This window comes from Balaenoptera ricei, chromosome 16 (genome assembly GCF_028023285.1).
Source record: "Balaenoptera ricei isolate mBalRic1 chromosome 16, mBalRic1.hap2, whole genome shotgun sequence".
Lineage (NCBI taxonomy): Eukaryota > Metazoa > Chordata > Mammalia > Artiodactyla > Balaenopteridae > Balaenoptera > Balaenoptera ricei.
In genome coordinates this window covers 120,876,511-120,892,648 of record NC_082654.1, presented here as the reverse complement: position 1 = coordinate 120,892,648, position 16,138 = coordinate 120,876,511, and the positions used below count along the sequence as shown (strand labels likewise).

Sequence of the window (16,138 nt, the reverse complement as noted above, 5' to 3'; positions counted from 1 at the left end):
TTTTTTTTTTTTTTTTAAATATTTATTTATTTATTTTTGGCTGCGTCGGGTCTTAGTTGTGGCGGCGTGCAGATTCTTAACCACTGCGCCACCAGGGAAGCCCAAGAAAATGTATTTTTTAATTTAGCTTTTTCTTTTTTTTTAATCTCAGTGAGTCTTAAGGTGATTTACGGTATTTTCAACTTTAGAGGGTGCTGACTTAGATTATGTATAAAATAACTGCATTGCTCAAGGCAGCATTCGGCCAACATTTTAACTCTTTTCCTCATGAAACACTTGGACAGTTTTCATTTGACTGGAGTTAAATAGTTAAGTATAAGTGATAGGTAAAATCTTATTTCTTGAAATAACCTAAAATTGGTGCCACTGCATTGCCATTTGTGTAGCACTATGGGAGTCAAAAGTTGGTTAAATTTTATTAATAAAGTTTGTATGTATAAAGAACCACTCTATTTTCATGTTTTTTAATTGTAAATTTATATATTTATAATGTAATATAAAAATATAAATTAATTATACATTTACAACTTTTAAAACCTGGACTTCTGTCTTGTTATCTAATGCTTTTGTGTTTTAATGTTTCAGATTGTCTTTTAGTAAAAATGGAGTGGTTAGAATAGATGGCTTCTCTTCTCCTGACCAATATGATGATGAAGCTATGAGTCTATGGACACATGAAAATTATGAAGATGATGAAGTAGACATAGAAACTTCAAAATACATCTTGGATATAATAGGTGATAAGTTCTGTCAGTTAGTAACATCTGAAAAAACAGCTTTGTCCTGGGTGAAAAAGGATGGTAAGGAAGTTAAATACTTAGACCATGCAACTATACACATTTTGTTTTAAGAATTTCTCTTTGGAATATGTTTTATCTGTGGGAGACGTCCTTAATCTTACCTAGGCTTGTTTACTTTTAATTTTGATAATGACACTATTATGTGCAAATGTACCTATATGTAATTAAGGTAACATATTTTCCAACTGAGGTTGAATTGAATGGATTAGCAATTTGTGCAATTACAATAGCATTTTGGTATTTCTGCCATTATGACATAACTGAGCACGATAAAGACACTTTGGATGTGAAATTGGGAAACTTCAGCATTTGCCATATAAAGACATAATCCATCCCAATTATTTAAGCTTTTTATCTCATGTGATTCATCAGTCTTTGGAGTTAGATAGACTTACATTTGTATCTCAACTTTATTCCTTGTTTAACTGTATGAAATGGGAATGATAACTACATCATAGGTTTGTTTTTAAAGTAGTTATGTTATATTTACTAAGTAAAGCACCTAACATACTAGGTGTTCAAAATGTTAGCTTCTTTTCCTTCCCATCCCTTAAGTCAGTAGTTCGTCCCCCAGGGGACATTTTGCAATGACTCAAGACATTTTTGGTTGCATAACTGAAAGGTGTTGGGGGTACAGAGAATTAGTATCTATAGGTGGAACCCCAGATGCCACTGCGCAGGGTAGCCGCCCACAAAAGAGAATTATTCATCCAAATATCAAGGGCGCCAGGATTGAGAACCCCTCCATTAGATGTAAGTCTTCTGAAGAGAATTACTAGTTACATCAAGAAATCTGCTATTGATTGTTAATTAATAAATCCTTCAAAGTTTTTGGTTCGCCTTTAAATTTTTGTTTTTGTGCATATCAGTGAAAATTGTATGGAAAAGAGCATGTTTGCCTTTAAATTTTTATTTCCCTGTATTTCAGCCAAAATTGCCTGGAAAAGAGCAGTGAGAGGAGTCCGGGAGATGTGTGATGCGTGTGAAGCAACATTGTTTAACATTCATTGGGTTTGTCAAAAATGTGGATTTGTGGTCTGCTTAGATTGTTACAAGGCAAAGGAAAGGAAAAGTTCTAGAGGTTAGTTATAACTTCATATAAATTGAAATTTTTTTTTAGGACCACTCATCTAGAAAATTTGATGAATTAGATGAGTTTTTTCCCTACCTTCCTTAATTATGAATATATTACATTAAGGAAGTTTTATGAAGCATATGTTTAAAAAAGGAGGAGTTAACCACAGTTTATTAAAATAGCCAGATTTTCTACAATAAAACTGCATCTGTATCTTTTTAGCCTGATTAGTAGATCCACTCTCTCATTTCAGTCAGATTAATGCAGCCCAAATTTAGGTTAGGCTTTGCTGCTTTCAGATTCCACTGTGTCACAGCCTGAAGTGTCTTATAGAACCTGTTAATTATACAGTCAAGCACATAAGTCACAATTGCATACTTACTAGGGTGAATTGATTTTTCTAAAAATTGGTCCATAAAGTTTAAATCCAAATGTTCAAGAATATGCTACCACTAGCACCATTTATCCCCTAGTTAGAAAATGAAGAAGTCTTTATTATATATGAAAACAGCCTTTGAAATGATTATTTCTAATTTCTAGAGAAGTAAAATGGCACAAAACAGTGTTCTGCATGTTAATACATTTGGAAGATAATAGTTTAAAAGAAAGTAACTAATTGTACCTTTTGTCATGGTACAAGTGTTTTAGAAAAAGTTCATCCAAGGCAGTTAAGGAAGTAGCTACTTAAATACTGGTAACCTGAAGGTTTTGGGGGTAAAGTCTTAATGAGAGGATTCAAACTGTGGAAGTATTAGAAGTAAAATCATGTTTAGTGATAGACTATTTATTCAGTATCTAAGAACAGTGAATGTCATTTTCATTCCAGGCAGCTCTTTTTCAAAGTAGTATGTCAGATAGATGAACCATGATTTAGCCATCAGTATCTTTTCCACTGATAGGATTACTAAAACCTGGCCCTTTCTAACGCTTTTTCTTATACACCCAGCGTTTACCAAAGAGACTTGAGCAAGTGGGAGAGCATCTACAGCTAGTTGTTTCTGTGATATGCAAAAGATACATGAGTAAAATGTAAAACCATAATAAGGAATGCATTTTAGGCAGTTAAATATCTTCAAAACCCTAAAAATCTATTTGGATATTTTTGGTTGATAGAAGAACTAGCTGCAGTGTTATAAAACTTCATTCATTTTTACTGGTTCCATGTTACTTTCATTTTCCCTTTGCCAAATTAAAAAGAAATTAATTTTAATGTATTATATTTTGTTATATTGTATGCATATATAAGCATGACTTCTTTTTTAAACAAGATAGGGTATGCATAATAAAACCTAATAGTTGTGTTGCTGTCGGTTATCATAGTACTATTAATTTTTAAAGTATAGTCTGTCAGTCACCATATTAAGTATAAACTATATGCCTTGAGTTGTATTCTGTGTTTTATATATATATATATATATATATATTCTTATTTCACTGATAAATATTGTAATAAGCTCACATTGACGTAAGTTATAGCTTTATATAGTGGTAACTAAACCTAGTGTTTCAAATATAACTAGTTGGAGAACATTTACGAGTTACTATGTAGGTTTTGTAGGGAAAGTCAGAGCACTTTTAAAGAAGACCAGTTTTAGGCTAGATTTGAATTTTATTTCCTCTGAAACTTTTCATGAAATAGTTCTAGATTTTTTTATGCTGAATTTAATGAGCTTTTTGATACTTACTGAAGCTCTTACAGCCACATCATAGATAATTAGTTATCTATATCATTAAATTTATAGAAGATGTCCTTGAGATGAAGGTATTGAATATTTTTCCTTTGTATGATATGCCTCATGCTATGCCTTAATACATTGACTTTTCCAGGTATGGAGCCTTATTGCAGTAATACCAATTAAATACTGTCTTATCAAGTTGAGGCTTTTCACATGTCTTGTGACAGTTCGTGTCTTTGACCCATTAGACAAAAATGAGTTGGCAGTAGCCTCAAACTTATGAGTCTAATGTGCTAAGATCAGGAAAAAGCCCTGTTTGGCACAAATAGCTAAGAGTAAAAAATTAGCTACAGGGAAGATTGAGGTGACTAATACATTAATGAGACTAAAGAATGGTCATTTTAGAAAAGGCTAGTAACATTGTATCTGTTTTGTATCATGTTTTTATAAAATTCTCAGAATAGTGGAACTTTTTTTTTTTTTTTTAAGAAGCAAACATATGAAGCCTACCATTGACATTTTACATAATTGCTAAACTCTTTATATGTAAGCCATCAATTTTATAATTCTAAAACCATGACTAATATAAAAGTACATATGTTACTATCTTACAGATAAAGAACTGTATGCTTGGATGAAGTGTGTGAAGGGACAGCCTCATGATCACAAACATTTAATGCCAACTCAAATTATACCTGGTTCTGGTAAGTATAAATATACATTTTTTTTTTGGCTGCGTTGGGTCTTCGTTGCTGTGCGCCGGCTTTCTCTAGTTGTGGCGAGTGGGGGCTACTCTTTGTTGCGGTGCACAGGCTTCTCATTCCGGTGGCTTCTCTTGTTGTGCAGCACGGGCTCTAGGCGCACAGGCTTCAGTACTTGTGGCCCTCGGGCTCAGTGGTTGTGGCTCATGGGCTCTAGAGTGCAGGCTCAATAGTTGTGGTGCTCGGGCTTGGTTGTTCCGCGACATGTGGGCTCTTCCTGGGCCAGAGCTCAAACCCATGTCCCCTGCACTGGCGGGCGGATTCTTAACCACTGTAACAGGTCTTTGTTGTTCCAGATTACTTAGAAGTATGTCATAGTAGTAGAAAGAAGTGGTAAGGTTTATGTAATCTTGAATTGTTCTTGCTCTGTTCTTAGAATCCTCTGTGTAATAAAGTTAGCAGGATAAGCCCAGACCCAGTGATGAAGAAAGCCTAAGAGGAACCATTTTAGAAGGGGAAAACTGGGAATTCTCTGGCAGTCCAGTGGTTAGGGCTCCACGCTTCCACTGCAGGGGGCACAGGTTTGATCCCTAGTCGGGGAACTAAGATCCCACAAGCCACACCACGCAGCCAGAAAAAGGGGGTTCACGGGGCGGGGAGACCAGAGTGTAATGAAAAGGCATATTAGATGTATTTATTACAGGTTATTCTACTTTTTTTTTGTTTTTTTGAGCATAATGATTTTTGATTATAGAGGTAAAAGAAGAGAATAGAGGACATGAATTTGGTTGAATGATCAAACCTGAAATAGATAGAAGGGATGAAGGAAAAAATGGAAGAAAAGTTGAAAAGGCACAGAAAACCTCCACAAGAAAAACAAAAAATTATTATAATCTTAACAACTAGTGATGATCTTTTTATTAACCATTATATTTTGTAGTTTTGACAGATCTTCTAGATGCGATGCACACTCTTAGAGAAAAATATGGTATTAAATCCCATTGTCATTGTACTAACAAACAGAACATACAAGTTGGAAATTTTTCTGCTATGAATGGTGTGTCTCAAGTGAGTAAAAATCTCTATTCAAATAAAATTCATGGTTAAATTAATCAGCTTTGATATTTGAAATCCAGTTTAGGACTTGTGTTTTATAAATTATGTTTCCTGTATTACTGTATAAATGTAACCTCTATTTTTAACTCTGAATAATTGAAGAAATAGTATTTTAAAAATTCAACTGTTCTACCTTTGTAGGTTTTACAGAATGTTCTTAATCACAGTAATAAAATTTCTCTGTGCATGCCTGAGTCTCAGCAGCAAAATACCCCTCAGAAGCCAGAGAGTAATGGCAACAGCAGCCCAGAGAGTGATGTAAGCACAGACAGCAAGTTAACTCCTCCAGAATCCCAGTCACCACTGCACTGGTTAGCAGATCTTGCAGAGCAAAAGGCCAGAGAGGAAAAAAAAGGTAAACCTAATTTATTATCTAATAGAGAATTGTAATCGACAGTGTAGTATTATACATTAACGTACTACTGTTCACTTAGAACAATTTACTTTTGTCTTTTGCTCTCATTGTGGCTTAGGTTTTAACATTTGTCTTTTCTTACTAGGAACTCGACTTCCTGTGATCTTATCAAAGTTAGTTACAGAATCATCTGTAGATGAGCATATCAATAAAGCCACCAGGGCGATAGATTTGTAACTTACCTACACCTTCTCCCGGTCTTAGCTATAGCATTTTTCCTTTGTGACAGGTACAAACTCACCTACATGTCTAAAACACTGAGGAAGGCCTTTTCATATTCAAACTATTTGACTCCTGAAGGATCTAACCCATCCTCTGGTGTGTGTTCAGGTGAATAAATGACTAGTGCTACAGTTTTCATCTCTCACTATAAAATGTAGGATGCCAGCTTTGTCTGTACTTTAGCAGCATGTTTAATTTTATTTGAATTTTGTAAAATGTCTTATTTCAGAAAACAAAGAATTTGCCCTTGAAAAGCAAATTAAAGAAGAGAGAGAACAAGACAACCCTGATTCTCCCAATAGCAGAACATCACCTCCTGTGTCCCAGAATAATGAACAAGGCTCAACATTACGAGATTTGCTGACCACAACAGCTGGCAAGCTACGTGTGGGTTCTACAGATGCTGGCATTGCCTTTGCACCAGTTTATTCAATGGGAACCCCCGTGAGTGAGATGCCAGATTTTTGGATTTCATATGGGCCTTAAATTTAGATTTGGGGTCTTGGCTGTGAACTACACAATAAATAGATGCACATGAAATCAAATATACCAAATTACTAAGCATGTTCCTATTTGCATTATAATTCTCATAACTTAAAAGCCAGAGATTTTGTTCTTTTCCCAGGTGAAAAGGGTTGCGGGAGGGGCATTTTGATTCCAAAAGAGCCCTAACAAACTCCTTCAGAATTTGAAAACCATGTATCTAGTTGGGGGAGGGGAGGGGGGGCAGGGAATGACATGGATGTGAATGTTTTGTTACTTAAAATATTTAGACATCAATTTTTGCTTTAATTATTCACCAAAATATTAAAAAAAATAAAAACAGAAAAATTGCATAGGTAGACACAAATTTTTAGTGGCTTTTAAAAGTATTTGGGAGAGTCTACCTATTTGTTCCCTCTGCCCCAATCCTAAAACAATATAAAAGGTAGGAAGACCACACTTCTAGTTTCTGCAGATCGAGTGGTTTCTCACATGGAGAGCACCCAACTTCTGCTTCCCACTGTCAGGAACAGTGTAGGGACTAGAGATCCATACCCATTGACATGATTCTTGAAGCCAGATATATTGTTTGTGTTGGTTGCTTGCTATGTAATAGTAAATAAAAGCAAAAGTTTCCAAATGTAATCATTTCCCCTGAAAATATAACTTTTTTTCCTTATTAGAGTGGTAAAAGTGGAAGGACTATGCCAAACATTCTTGATGACATAATTGCTTCGGTTGTTGAAAACAAAATTCCACCAAATAAAGCCTCTAAGATAAATGTTAAACCAGAGCTCAAAGAAGAACCTAAAGAAAACAGAAAACCTGCCATGGATGAAAACAATAAATTGTACAGTGATATACCACATTCTTGGATCTGTGAGAAGCATATTCTGTGGCTTAAGGATTATAAAAATATTAATAATTGGAAGCTTTTCAAAGAGTGTTGGAAACATGGACAAGTGAGTATTTTAAGCTGATTTAGTATGCTCTGAGTGGAACTAAAGCTGGTTGAATAGGAAAAATGGTTTTCTCCTTAGGATTAGAAAGAAAGGGGAAAGATAATACTTGACACATTTGAGTTGGAAGATATCAAAAACACCAAAAAAGTTACCAGAATGATTGTTTCTGAATTCTTATTTTTTGGCCAGATTTATATGAATTAACAGGGAAGCATTGATTATTTGATGTTATAATTTCAATTTGTTAGCAGACTTTTAATAAAGCCATATATTCACAAAGTTTGGTATCACCTTCCTTTTTTTACATTTGTATTTTAGTTCAGTTAACAGATTCATTTCTGCTATCACAGTGTTAATAGTAAAAGCAGTTTTCTTGAACTGATGAGAAGTGTAGATGTTTTTGCCTTTAATATTTACCTGTAGAACATGTATTTATGTTAGTTCATCAAATCTTGAATGACAAACTCCATTATTTAATTTGGCTCAAATAAAAATGATTTTCTGTTTGACCAGAGTTTTGATATAATAATGTTTGATACACATTTCAGATGGTAATTTACTACATTAGTGCACAAATTAGGATTTTGCATGACTTAGTATTATCTTCAGTTTTTTTCTTGCATTCTGGAAAACATCATTGCTATTTTACTTCATTTTTTTCATTTAACAGAGAGTTATTGACCACCTAATAAAATCGTCTTTGTGCTGGCCATTAAGGATATAAAAATGAGTACATCATGTAAAAATGAGTAAGAACCATTTTAGTACAATGGCTCTTAATCTTTTTAGGTCTCTAATCCTTTGTAAAATCCAATGACAGCTTGGTTCCTCACCCTAGAAAAAATACACACCCATGCATTGCACATACACGGTATTTAGCATATATTTTTTTGGTTGGCTCTCCCTTGAAGCCCTGATGCCATTGCTGCATCACAGTTTAGATGACTTAAATTTGTGTAGGCTTAAACAGTCTCATAAATAAGTACTTTTATAAATACGTTACATGTTCTCAGAACTTTGTTTAAGGTACTGTGGAAACCTAAAAGAGTGAATGAATAAGCTAGAATACTAATTCAGAAGGGCTAGTATGAATTGATGTCTCAGGGGTTAAGTGAAGGTTTTATAGATGGACAAGAGGTTGGAAATAAAAAGGATCGGGTGTTTGGGGAACTGTTCAGTAGCTTTGTTTACCTGGCATTAATAAGAGTTCTGTGGGGTAATGATGGGGAAATGAGGTGGTTACAGTTATGATTATGAGGGGCCTTTATATCTTGCTAAAGAGTTTGAACTTGATCCTGTAGATGACAGTTTTAATTGAAGAATCAAAGTACTCAGATTGACTTTTTAAATTGAAGTATAGTTGATGTACAATATTATGTAAGTTACAGGTGTACAATATAGTGATCCACATTTTTTAAAGGTTATACCCTATTTATAGTTATTATAAAATATTGGCTGTATTCCCTGTGTTGTACAGATCGACATTTTAAAATAACTGACAGCAAAGCAGATTGGAAGTTGAATTGGAGGGGAATAAGACCAGAGGCAAGGAGTCAAATTAGGAAGGCTTTCAGTATTTCAGGAAGATGATGATGACGATAGTAGCCTAAGAATTCTGCTTTAGAATATTCTAATTTATTAATTAACGTGCCTCTATAATTTTTTTTTTAATTTTACTTTTCCCAAGCTGCTGGTTACCAAAATAAGGAGTGGCACAGGGCTGGATGGGAGTATTACTGGATAGGCATAATAAGGGTTAGGAGTTAATATGTGAATTGTCAGCAATAGTTAATTATCTAATAGCTGAACCTGTTTTAATAGTTGGATATATTATTAGCCCATTGAAAGGAAGTTTAATGTTGCAGTTACCCAAGTGGTTAACCAAACTTCTTAGGGTGGTTTTTGCTGTTGTTTTTTTCTTTTCTTTTGAGATACCTTTTTGTGATAACACCCCTAGCTTGAGGTTATTCTGCAGTTATTGTTCCTCAAGTTTGATTATCTTGTGAGTTTTAAGAGTACTTAAAAATAACTTTTACAAGAGAGACTCTTACGTCACAACTTCCTGTGTTCTCTTTTACTTTTCATTTATAATAAAGGAATTTAAAAAAAAAAGAAACCTAAGAATCTATGCATCAGATTGCCTTTAGAGGTCTTTTTTTCCATCGGCGTTGGAGTTTTAAAACCACCAATCTTCAGTTGTTGGTTTTTGGGTTAGAGAGCCTTGAGGAAATTTGAATTCATGTGATTTCAAAGGAGAGATTCACTTTCAGGGAATTGGTCATTCAACTTGAAATTTATTGTTGTTGTGTTTGGTTGTTTAATATTGTGAATATTTTTGTCATGATCCTTGTAGAGGTAAAGAATGTGTGTATGTGTTTTAAGTGATATAAAATCAGAATGTATATAAATTATGTTTTAATCCCAAGGACTCTATTTTATTTAAAAATCTTATTTACATATATTGCATATGTACAAATATATAAGGTTATGTTTTGTCTATAAAAAGGAGTCTGTAAATAAAACAAAACATATTTATATTGCCTAGAAATGAAATTTTTAGTATAGCCTTTCAGACTCTTTCCTGAAAAACACTACGTATTTTTTGTTTTCAAAATGGCAGTGTACTCTGCCATGTACATGGCATTCTCTTATCACCTTTTCTCTTTGAAAATATATTGTGGACATCTTTCCAGGTCAGGGACTGTTTTTGAAAGCCTCTTTATTCTCACAATTTGTCATTAGTCCTAAAATTCAACATGTTAACCGTCTGTTGCATGTGTGTGTAAAATCAAATTTTGGAAGTGTCCATATACCTTTTAACTTTTCTTTATCTGTCTGTTTATTTATAAGCCTGCAGTGGTTTCTGGTGTGCATAAGAAAATGAACATTAGCTTGTGGAAGGCGGACTCAGTTAGTCTTGATTTTGGAGACCACCAGGCTGATCTCCTGAACTGCAAAGACAGCATTATTTCAAATGCCAATGTTAAGGAATTCTGGGATGGTTTTGAAGAAGTTTCAAGTATGTTGTTTTTTTGTTTCTTTGTTTTACTGTTTTCTTAAACATTTCCCCCCAAAATGATAAACTGTTTAATCTTTGAAATGTCTGTATTACTTTGTTGTCTAGTAAAAAGGAACAAGTACTTGGAAGTAGGAGACTGGGTCCTATTCCTGGCTCTACCCCTCATTTTCTTTAACCATAAAGAAGTCATTTAGGAATTCCCTGGCAGTCCAGTGGTTAGGACACAGCACTTTCACTGCCGAGGCCCGGGTTCATTCCCTGGTCAGGGAACTAAGATCCCGCAAGCAAGCCACACGGTGCAGCCAAAAAAAAAAAAAAAAGTCATCTATACTGTGTTTCCATATGTCATATTCAATATATTAATGTTCCTGGGGAATATTTTTGGCAACCCCCAAAACATTTGAAACTTGAATAACACACTTTGTGTAAAACATTTTTGAAAAATTAAAAGTAAAAATGTAAGACTGTAATTTTAATTTTAATAACAATTGTAAAGAGACTTTTTATAAAGAATTTTATGGCGATATTACAGATATCTGTGTTCATAAGGAACAAACATCTTAATACTACATGAATACATAAGAAATAAAAGTCCATAAGCAAGCATTCTTTACCTACTGTACAATAATAGAGGTATTCATTCATTTTACATTTCTTCCTTCTTCTAAACATTAATAAAAATAAAAAGACAGATTATCTTTTTAATAATCAATTGCATTCTTATAGAACGGCAAAAAACGAAAGGTGGAGAAACAGTTGTTTTAAAACTGAAAGATTGCCCTTCAGGAGAAGACTTCAAGACTATGATGCCAGCAAGGTATGTATGTCTTTCTATACTTGTTATTTTGACTCTTGGCTTTTGAGGTTGAGCTGAGATTATCCCCAGAAGTGGGATAATGAATTACAAATGTGAGCTTTAGGCAGTATCCTCCTCAATTAAAAATAAGTAATAAAAAAAGAAAGAACTGAATCTCTGTAGTCTGAGCAGGGGGAAGTCTTTGTTAGGCAGTAAAGAAGAGGATGCTGTCAAAGAGGAGGCCCCATTTGGGACCTCTCTTCTCTTTGGTGCTTTCAATTTGCTGTGTTTAGGGAAAGAGAATTGCAGTTTTAGTCAGTATCACTTCTATTCTTTGCTTATCCATGTATTATGCATTCATTTAAACTTTGAATGAAGTCAAGGAAAGTGTTAACTGTTAAAGGCCTTAAGGAAAGTTTAACAACTTGAACATTTATATATTTGAAAGCACTTAAGAATGTAAACCTTTATTCAAAAGAAGTCAATGTTATTCTTCAGATATGAAGATCTTTTAAAAAGCCTGCCATTGCCAGAGTATTGTAATCCAGAAGGAAAATTCAATTTGGCCTCTCATTTGCCAGGATTTTTTGTACGCCCTGATCTAGGACCCAGGTTGTGCAGTGCTTATGGTAAGTACATATTTGCATTTCTGTCAACTTGGAGTATATGGAAGTTTAACTTCCGTCCAAAGATAAATTATCTAATCATTTTTAGATTCTGCTAAATCCGTTCCTTTAATAATCCATTGAAATCTTTTTCTGAGTCAAGCAGTGTATATTAGGTATTAATAGCCAATATATAGTTAAGTACCTGCTCATTCCTTATAAAATATAGTTACATTTTCTATTAATTTGATTTTTACGGTACATTTCATGGATTGTGGTATTTTGTGGGCAGGTTTCGGAATAAGGAGACTAAAACTCAAATTACAATTAACAGATTTTCCTCAGCTGATTTTGGAAGGAATATCTAGGATATATTATGCTAAATAAAATTTTATTTTATACACAGGTGTAGCTGCTGCTAAAGATCATGATATAGGAACAACAAATCTACATGTTGAAGTTTCTGATGTTGTAAATATTCTAGTCTATGTTGGCACAGCAAAAGGAAATGGCATTCTCTCAAAAGCAGGTAAAGAAACTTAAAGAATAGTGGTCTTTGGAATAACAGTTGAATAACCACACACAATAATATTATCTAGAATGTCAGCCTCTGTGTTAACATCAGAGATTCCCCAAAAAATTGCAGTGGATATTGGGATATTCTAATATTTATTTGGAGGCGTGATTAATTTACCTGGCTTTTTTTTTTAACACAAAAGGAATTTTAATTTTAAAAGTGAATTATTTTTATTTGCTCATTTCCTATTATTAAATATTGGGTTTATGAAAATAAACTGGTAAGCTCACTTACAAACATTTAGTGAAGAATAGAAACTAGGTCCTTGAGCTCTGAAGATGATTAAGGCATGTTTGTGTCTCAAGCATTCTTTTTTCCCCTCTAGTACCAGAGAGAAGGGGCCTTTTCTCCTAAGTAGAAATAACTGTTCAATCCAGTGTATAGGTTTTAGAGTCTGTCCTCTGGGTTTCTTTCTAAAACCTTGTTCCATCTATCATTCCCTTCTTTATAGACATAGGTCCTTCAACTTTCTTTTTCCACTGGCTTTTCTCAGAGTAGGAGCAAACTTCAGACTTTTCCTCCTTCCTTAAAAAGCCTTCTTCAGACCTTGTCTTCCTTGCCACCATCCTGTTGCTCCTGCCCTCTTAACACATGTGCTGTGTCTATCACCTCCCTTTCATATTTCAACTCAATGCGGGTTGGCCCCTGCCTGCCGCCCCACTGAGATTACTGTACTGTTGCTATTGCTGTGGCTTTCACTGATAGTCATAGTTCAATACAATGGTTTCTTTGTGGTCCTCTTATTATTTGTACCCTCTGTAGTAAACGACATCTCTTCTTCAAATACTTTCCTTGGCTTCAGTAACACTACTCCCCTCATTCTTCATACGGTGGAGTTTCAGACTTTTCTAGAGTTATAGACTTTATCCTCTACCTTTTCTGGTTTACATGCACTTCCTGTGAAATTCTATACATGATTTCCAACCACTTAGCTCAACAATTCTATCTGGAGCCCAGAATATATCTGCAGCTTAGTGGCTGGGTGCTCAAGACCTGGGGGTTTATTATAGTATTCACTCAGTTTTTGTGTCTATTTGACAGCTTCTATAATACACAACCTAAGTTCCTCCAAAACTGTAGAAACTCATAGTTTCTCAGCTTCTTTAACTGACTCTATTGATTGTAATTGATAAAAACTCTTGTCTCCCCTACTCCCAAGGATTTGAGAGTCAGGCACACTTGAGTTGTAGTCTCAGCTCTAGGACAGAAATGTGTGTGCCCTTTGGTATCAGATTACTTCTTTCAAAGGCTATGGTGCCACAGAGTTACAGTTGCCCCTTCGTATCTGCGGGTTCCGCACCTGTGGGGTCAACCAGTCAAGGATAGAAAATACACAGCAAAAAGAAGATACTCCAGTAAGTTTCAAAAAGCAAAACTTGAATTTGCTGTGTGCTGGCTTTCAAAAAGCAAAAGGAGTTTGCTGTAGCCAGCAACTGTTTACATAGCACTCACAGTGTATTTACAGTTATTTACCTAGCATTTACATTGTATTAGATATTATAGCACTTAGTCTACAATACAGAGGTTACATCTGCTTTTCTCCCCTACTTTTCTTTCATCTCCTTAAATGCTAGAACTTTCTTATTCATCTTTGTTCCTGCTCATCTCCCATCCCTCATTCATAGCATAATGTTTGATCTTTCGAGAAAAAGTCATCAGCTTTTAATTTTAATTCTTGGACTTTAATTCTTGGACTGTCTTTCTTTAAAGTTTTTGCCAATTTTTATAGATGGTCACAAAAAAAGGAATGTTTTAGTGTTATAATAATGCTTAAAACACATCAAGAAAACCGACCTACATAAAGCACACGCTTTTTCCTCTGCATACAGTGGCTCTCCTACCTCCTTGTCTCCCTAGCAAATTCCTGTATTCATCCCTCAAAATGTAGCTCAGATTGTCACCTCCCCCTAGAGGTCTTCATTTAAAGAATAAACTTTCTCTGCTCCAGCAACCATTTTCTTCCTTGTGATTTCACTGTCACAAATATCTGATGTATTCTTTCTAGCAGCCTTTTTAGAATTCACAGAGCAGTAACAATTTTCTTTTTAAGTTATCTTTTTCATTAAAAGATAACATTCGAGGACTGACCCAGTCTTTGTGTACCCTTTGTACTCGTATGATTGTGCTTAACCACTATGTGATATTCTTGTTCATTTGCCTACACTTATTAATACCATCTTTTATTCTGTGAAGTCTTAACTGGGTCTTTCTTAACTCTAATCCCCAAGATTCTAGGACAGTGCTTGGCATATTGTAAACCCCTAATGTTTGACTTCAAGAAATCTTTGCAGCTAACTTTAAGCATAAAAAAGATTTCATTGTCACAAATTAGGGAACATTTGCTATGTTCTTTGTATTAGGCAATAGATTTCCTTTTCTCTTAAAACATTTCTTTAAAATGTTCATTGTGGGGTGGGGGTGGGATGAACTGGGAGATTGGGATGGACATCTATACACTAATATGTATAAAACGGATAACTAATAAGAACCTGCTGTATTAAAAATAAAATAAAATTCAAAAAGAAAAAACTAAAATGTTCATTGTAGTGAAATCAGGGATTTGAAAACAACATTCCTGTCCTTCACTCAGAGGTAACTATTGTTAACATTTTTTCTGTGCATATATATGTGCAGTTTTTAATTTGTCAGTAGTTTAGAAGAATGGCCTTGATGCCTCCTCAGTCATAGCACCTGAAGCATTTGCATTTGATTACAGATTAACCAATAATCATAAATGAGATCTCCCAGAAATTAGTCGGAAGACATTTTGCTCTGCCATTCATTAGTCATGGCAATGAATAAATCCCTTCTCCTCACTGAACCTTTTTGCTCAGCTGTAAAGTAAAGGTTATGATCCTTGCCTACCATAATAGTGGTCATGATAGTCCTTTGTAAGTTATGAAATGCTGTGAGTACAAAACATTGTTATGACCACACCCTTGGGACAGGAGGAAAGTTGGTTATGTTTGAGTTAAAAGTCCTTGCGTTTTTATCTCCCATCCCTTGGTTTACAGAAAACACATGAACTGGGAAAGTTACTGTTGATTCTGTTCCCAGTTACCCCAGGTCATTGTTCTCTGCTCTTATAGTTCTAACAGTTTTCATGTATAACTGGGTTTATCTCCTCTTTAAGAGTCCCAATCTAGTCAGGCACTATGCTACTATGGTAGATCAATTTTAGGAGACTTGGCTTTCTGGTAGTCTTTACTGACCAGTTTGAATATATTCTGTGTTTCAGGAATACTTAAGAAATTTGAGGAAGAAGATTTGGATGACATTTTAAGAAAACGATTGAAGGACTCAAGTGAAATACCTGGTGCCCTGTGGCATATTTATGCTGGGAAAGATGTTGACAAGATAAGGGAATTTCTTCAGAAGGTATAATTTAGGTTACAGACAGTTTTATCTCTTCACCTTGAGCAGAGACTTAAATTTTAACGTAACTTCATGGGCATTCAGCAGTATAAGATGATTGAGTAATTTTTACATAGGAGGATGGAATTTTTTGTTGTTGAAAATCAAAAGCTCCTTTCTCTTGAGGAATTTGAATGGCAGCTTCTTCTCAGTTAGTAGTACTCCTTCATCCCCTTAGAGTAAAGAACCTGTTGATGAGTCAGATGTTACCCTTGATGAAAAGTAGTGATTGGAATTATAGAATATAAAATCTGTCATAGAAACACATAAAGAAGGC

The 16,138-nt window shown here is 34.6% G+C and overlaps 2 protein-coding genes across 10 annotated transcripts in view; one reads left to right on the top strand and one right to left on the bottom strand.

The window, feature by feature from the left end:
- Window positions 1–16,138, bottom strand: part of NRBF2 (nuclear receptor binding factor 2) — an 89,913-nt gene that overhangs the window by 21,227 nt on the left and 52,548 nt on the right. The gene's annotated exons all lie outside the window — the stretch shown is intronic.
- Window positions 1–16,138, top strand: part of JMJD1C (jumonji domain containing 1C) — a 316,251-nt gene that overhangs the window by 289,422 nt on the left and 10,691 nt on the right. For 8 of the 9 annotated variants that reach the window (XM_059899599.1, XM_059899594.1, XM_059899595.1 and 5 more), the window contains 12 exons: window positions 586–800; window positions 1,729–1,881; window positions 4,166–4,255; window positions 5,193–5,320; window positions 5,510–5,723; window positions 6,235–6,449; window positions 7,172–7,450; window positions 10,301–10,469; window positions 11,196–11,286; window positions 11,764–11,894; window positions 12,277–12,399; window positions 15,686–15,825. In XM_059899599.1, coding sequence (XP_059755582.1) covers window positions 586–800; window positions 1,729–1,881; window positions 4,166–4,255; window positions 5,193–5,320; window positions 5,510–5,723; window positions 6,235–6,449; window positions 7,172–7,450; window positions 10,301–10,469; window positions 11,196–11,286; window positions 11,764–11,894; window positions 12,277–12,399; window positions 15,686–15,825 — 1,948 coding nt within the window. The remainder of the gene's footprint in view (window positions 1–585; window positions 801–1,728; window positions 1,882–4,165; window positions 4,256–5,192; window positions 5,321–5,509; window positions 5,724–6,234; window positions 6,450–7,171; window positions 7,451–10,300; window positions 10,470–11,195; window positions 11,287–11,763; window positions 11,895–12,276; window positions 12,400–15,685; window positions 15,826–16,138) is intronic. The other variant, XM_059899593.1, reaches the window with a different exon arrangement.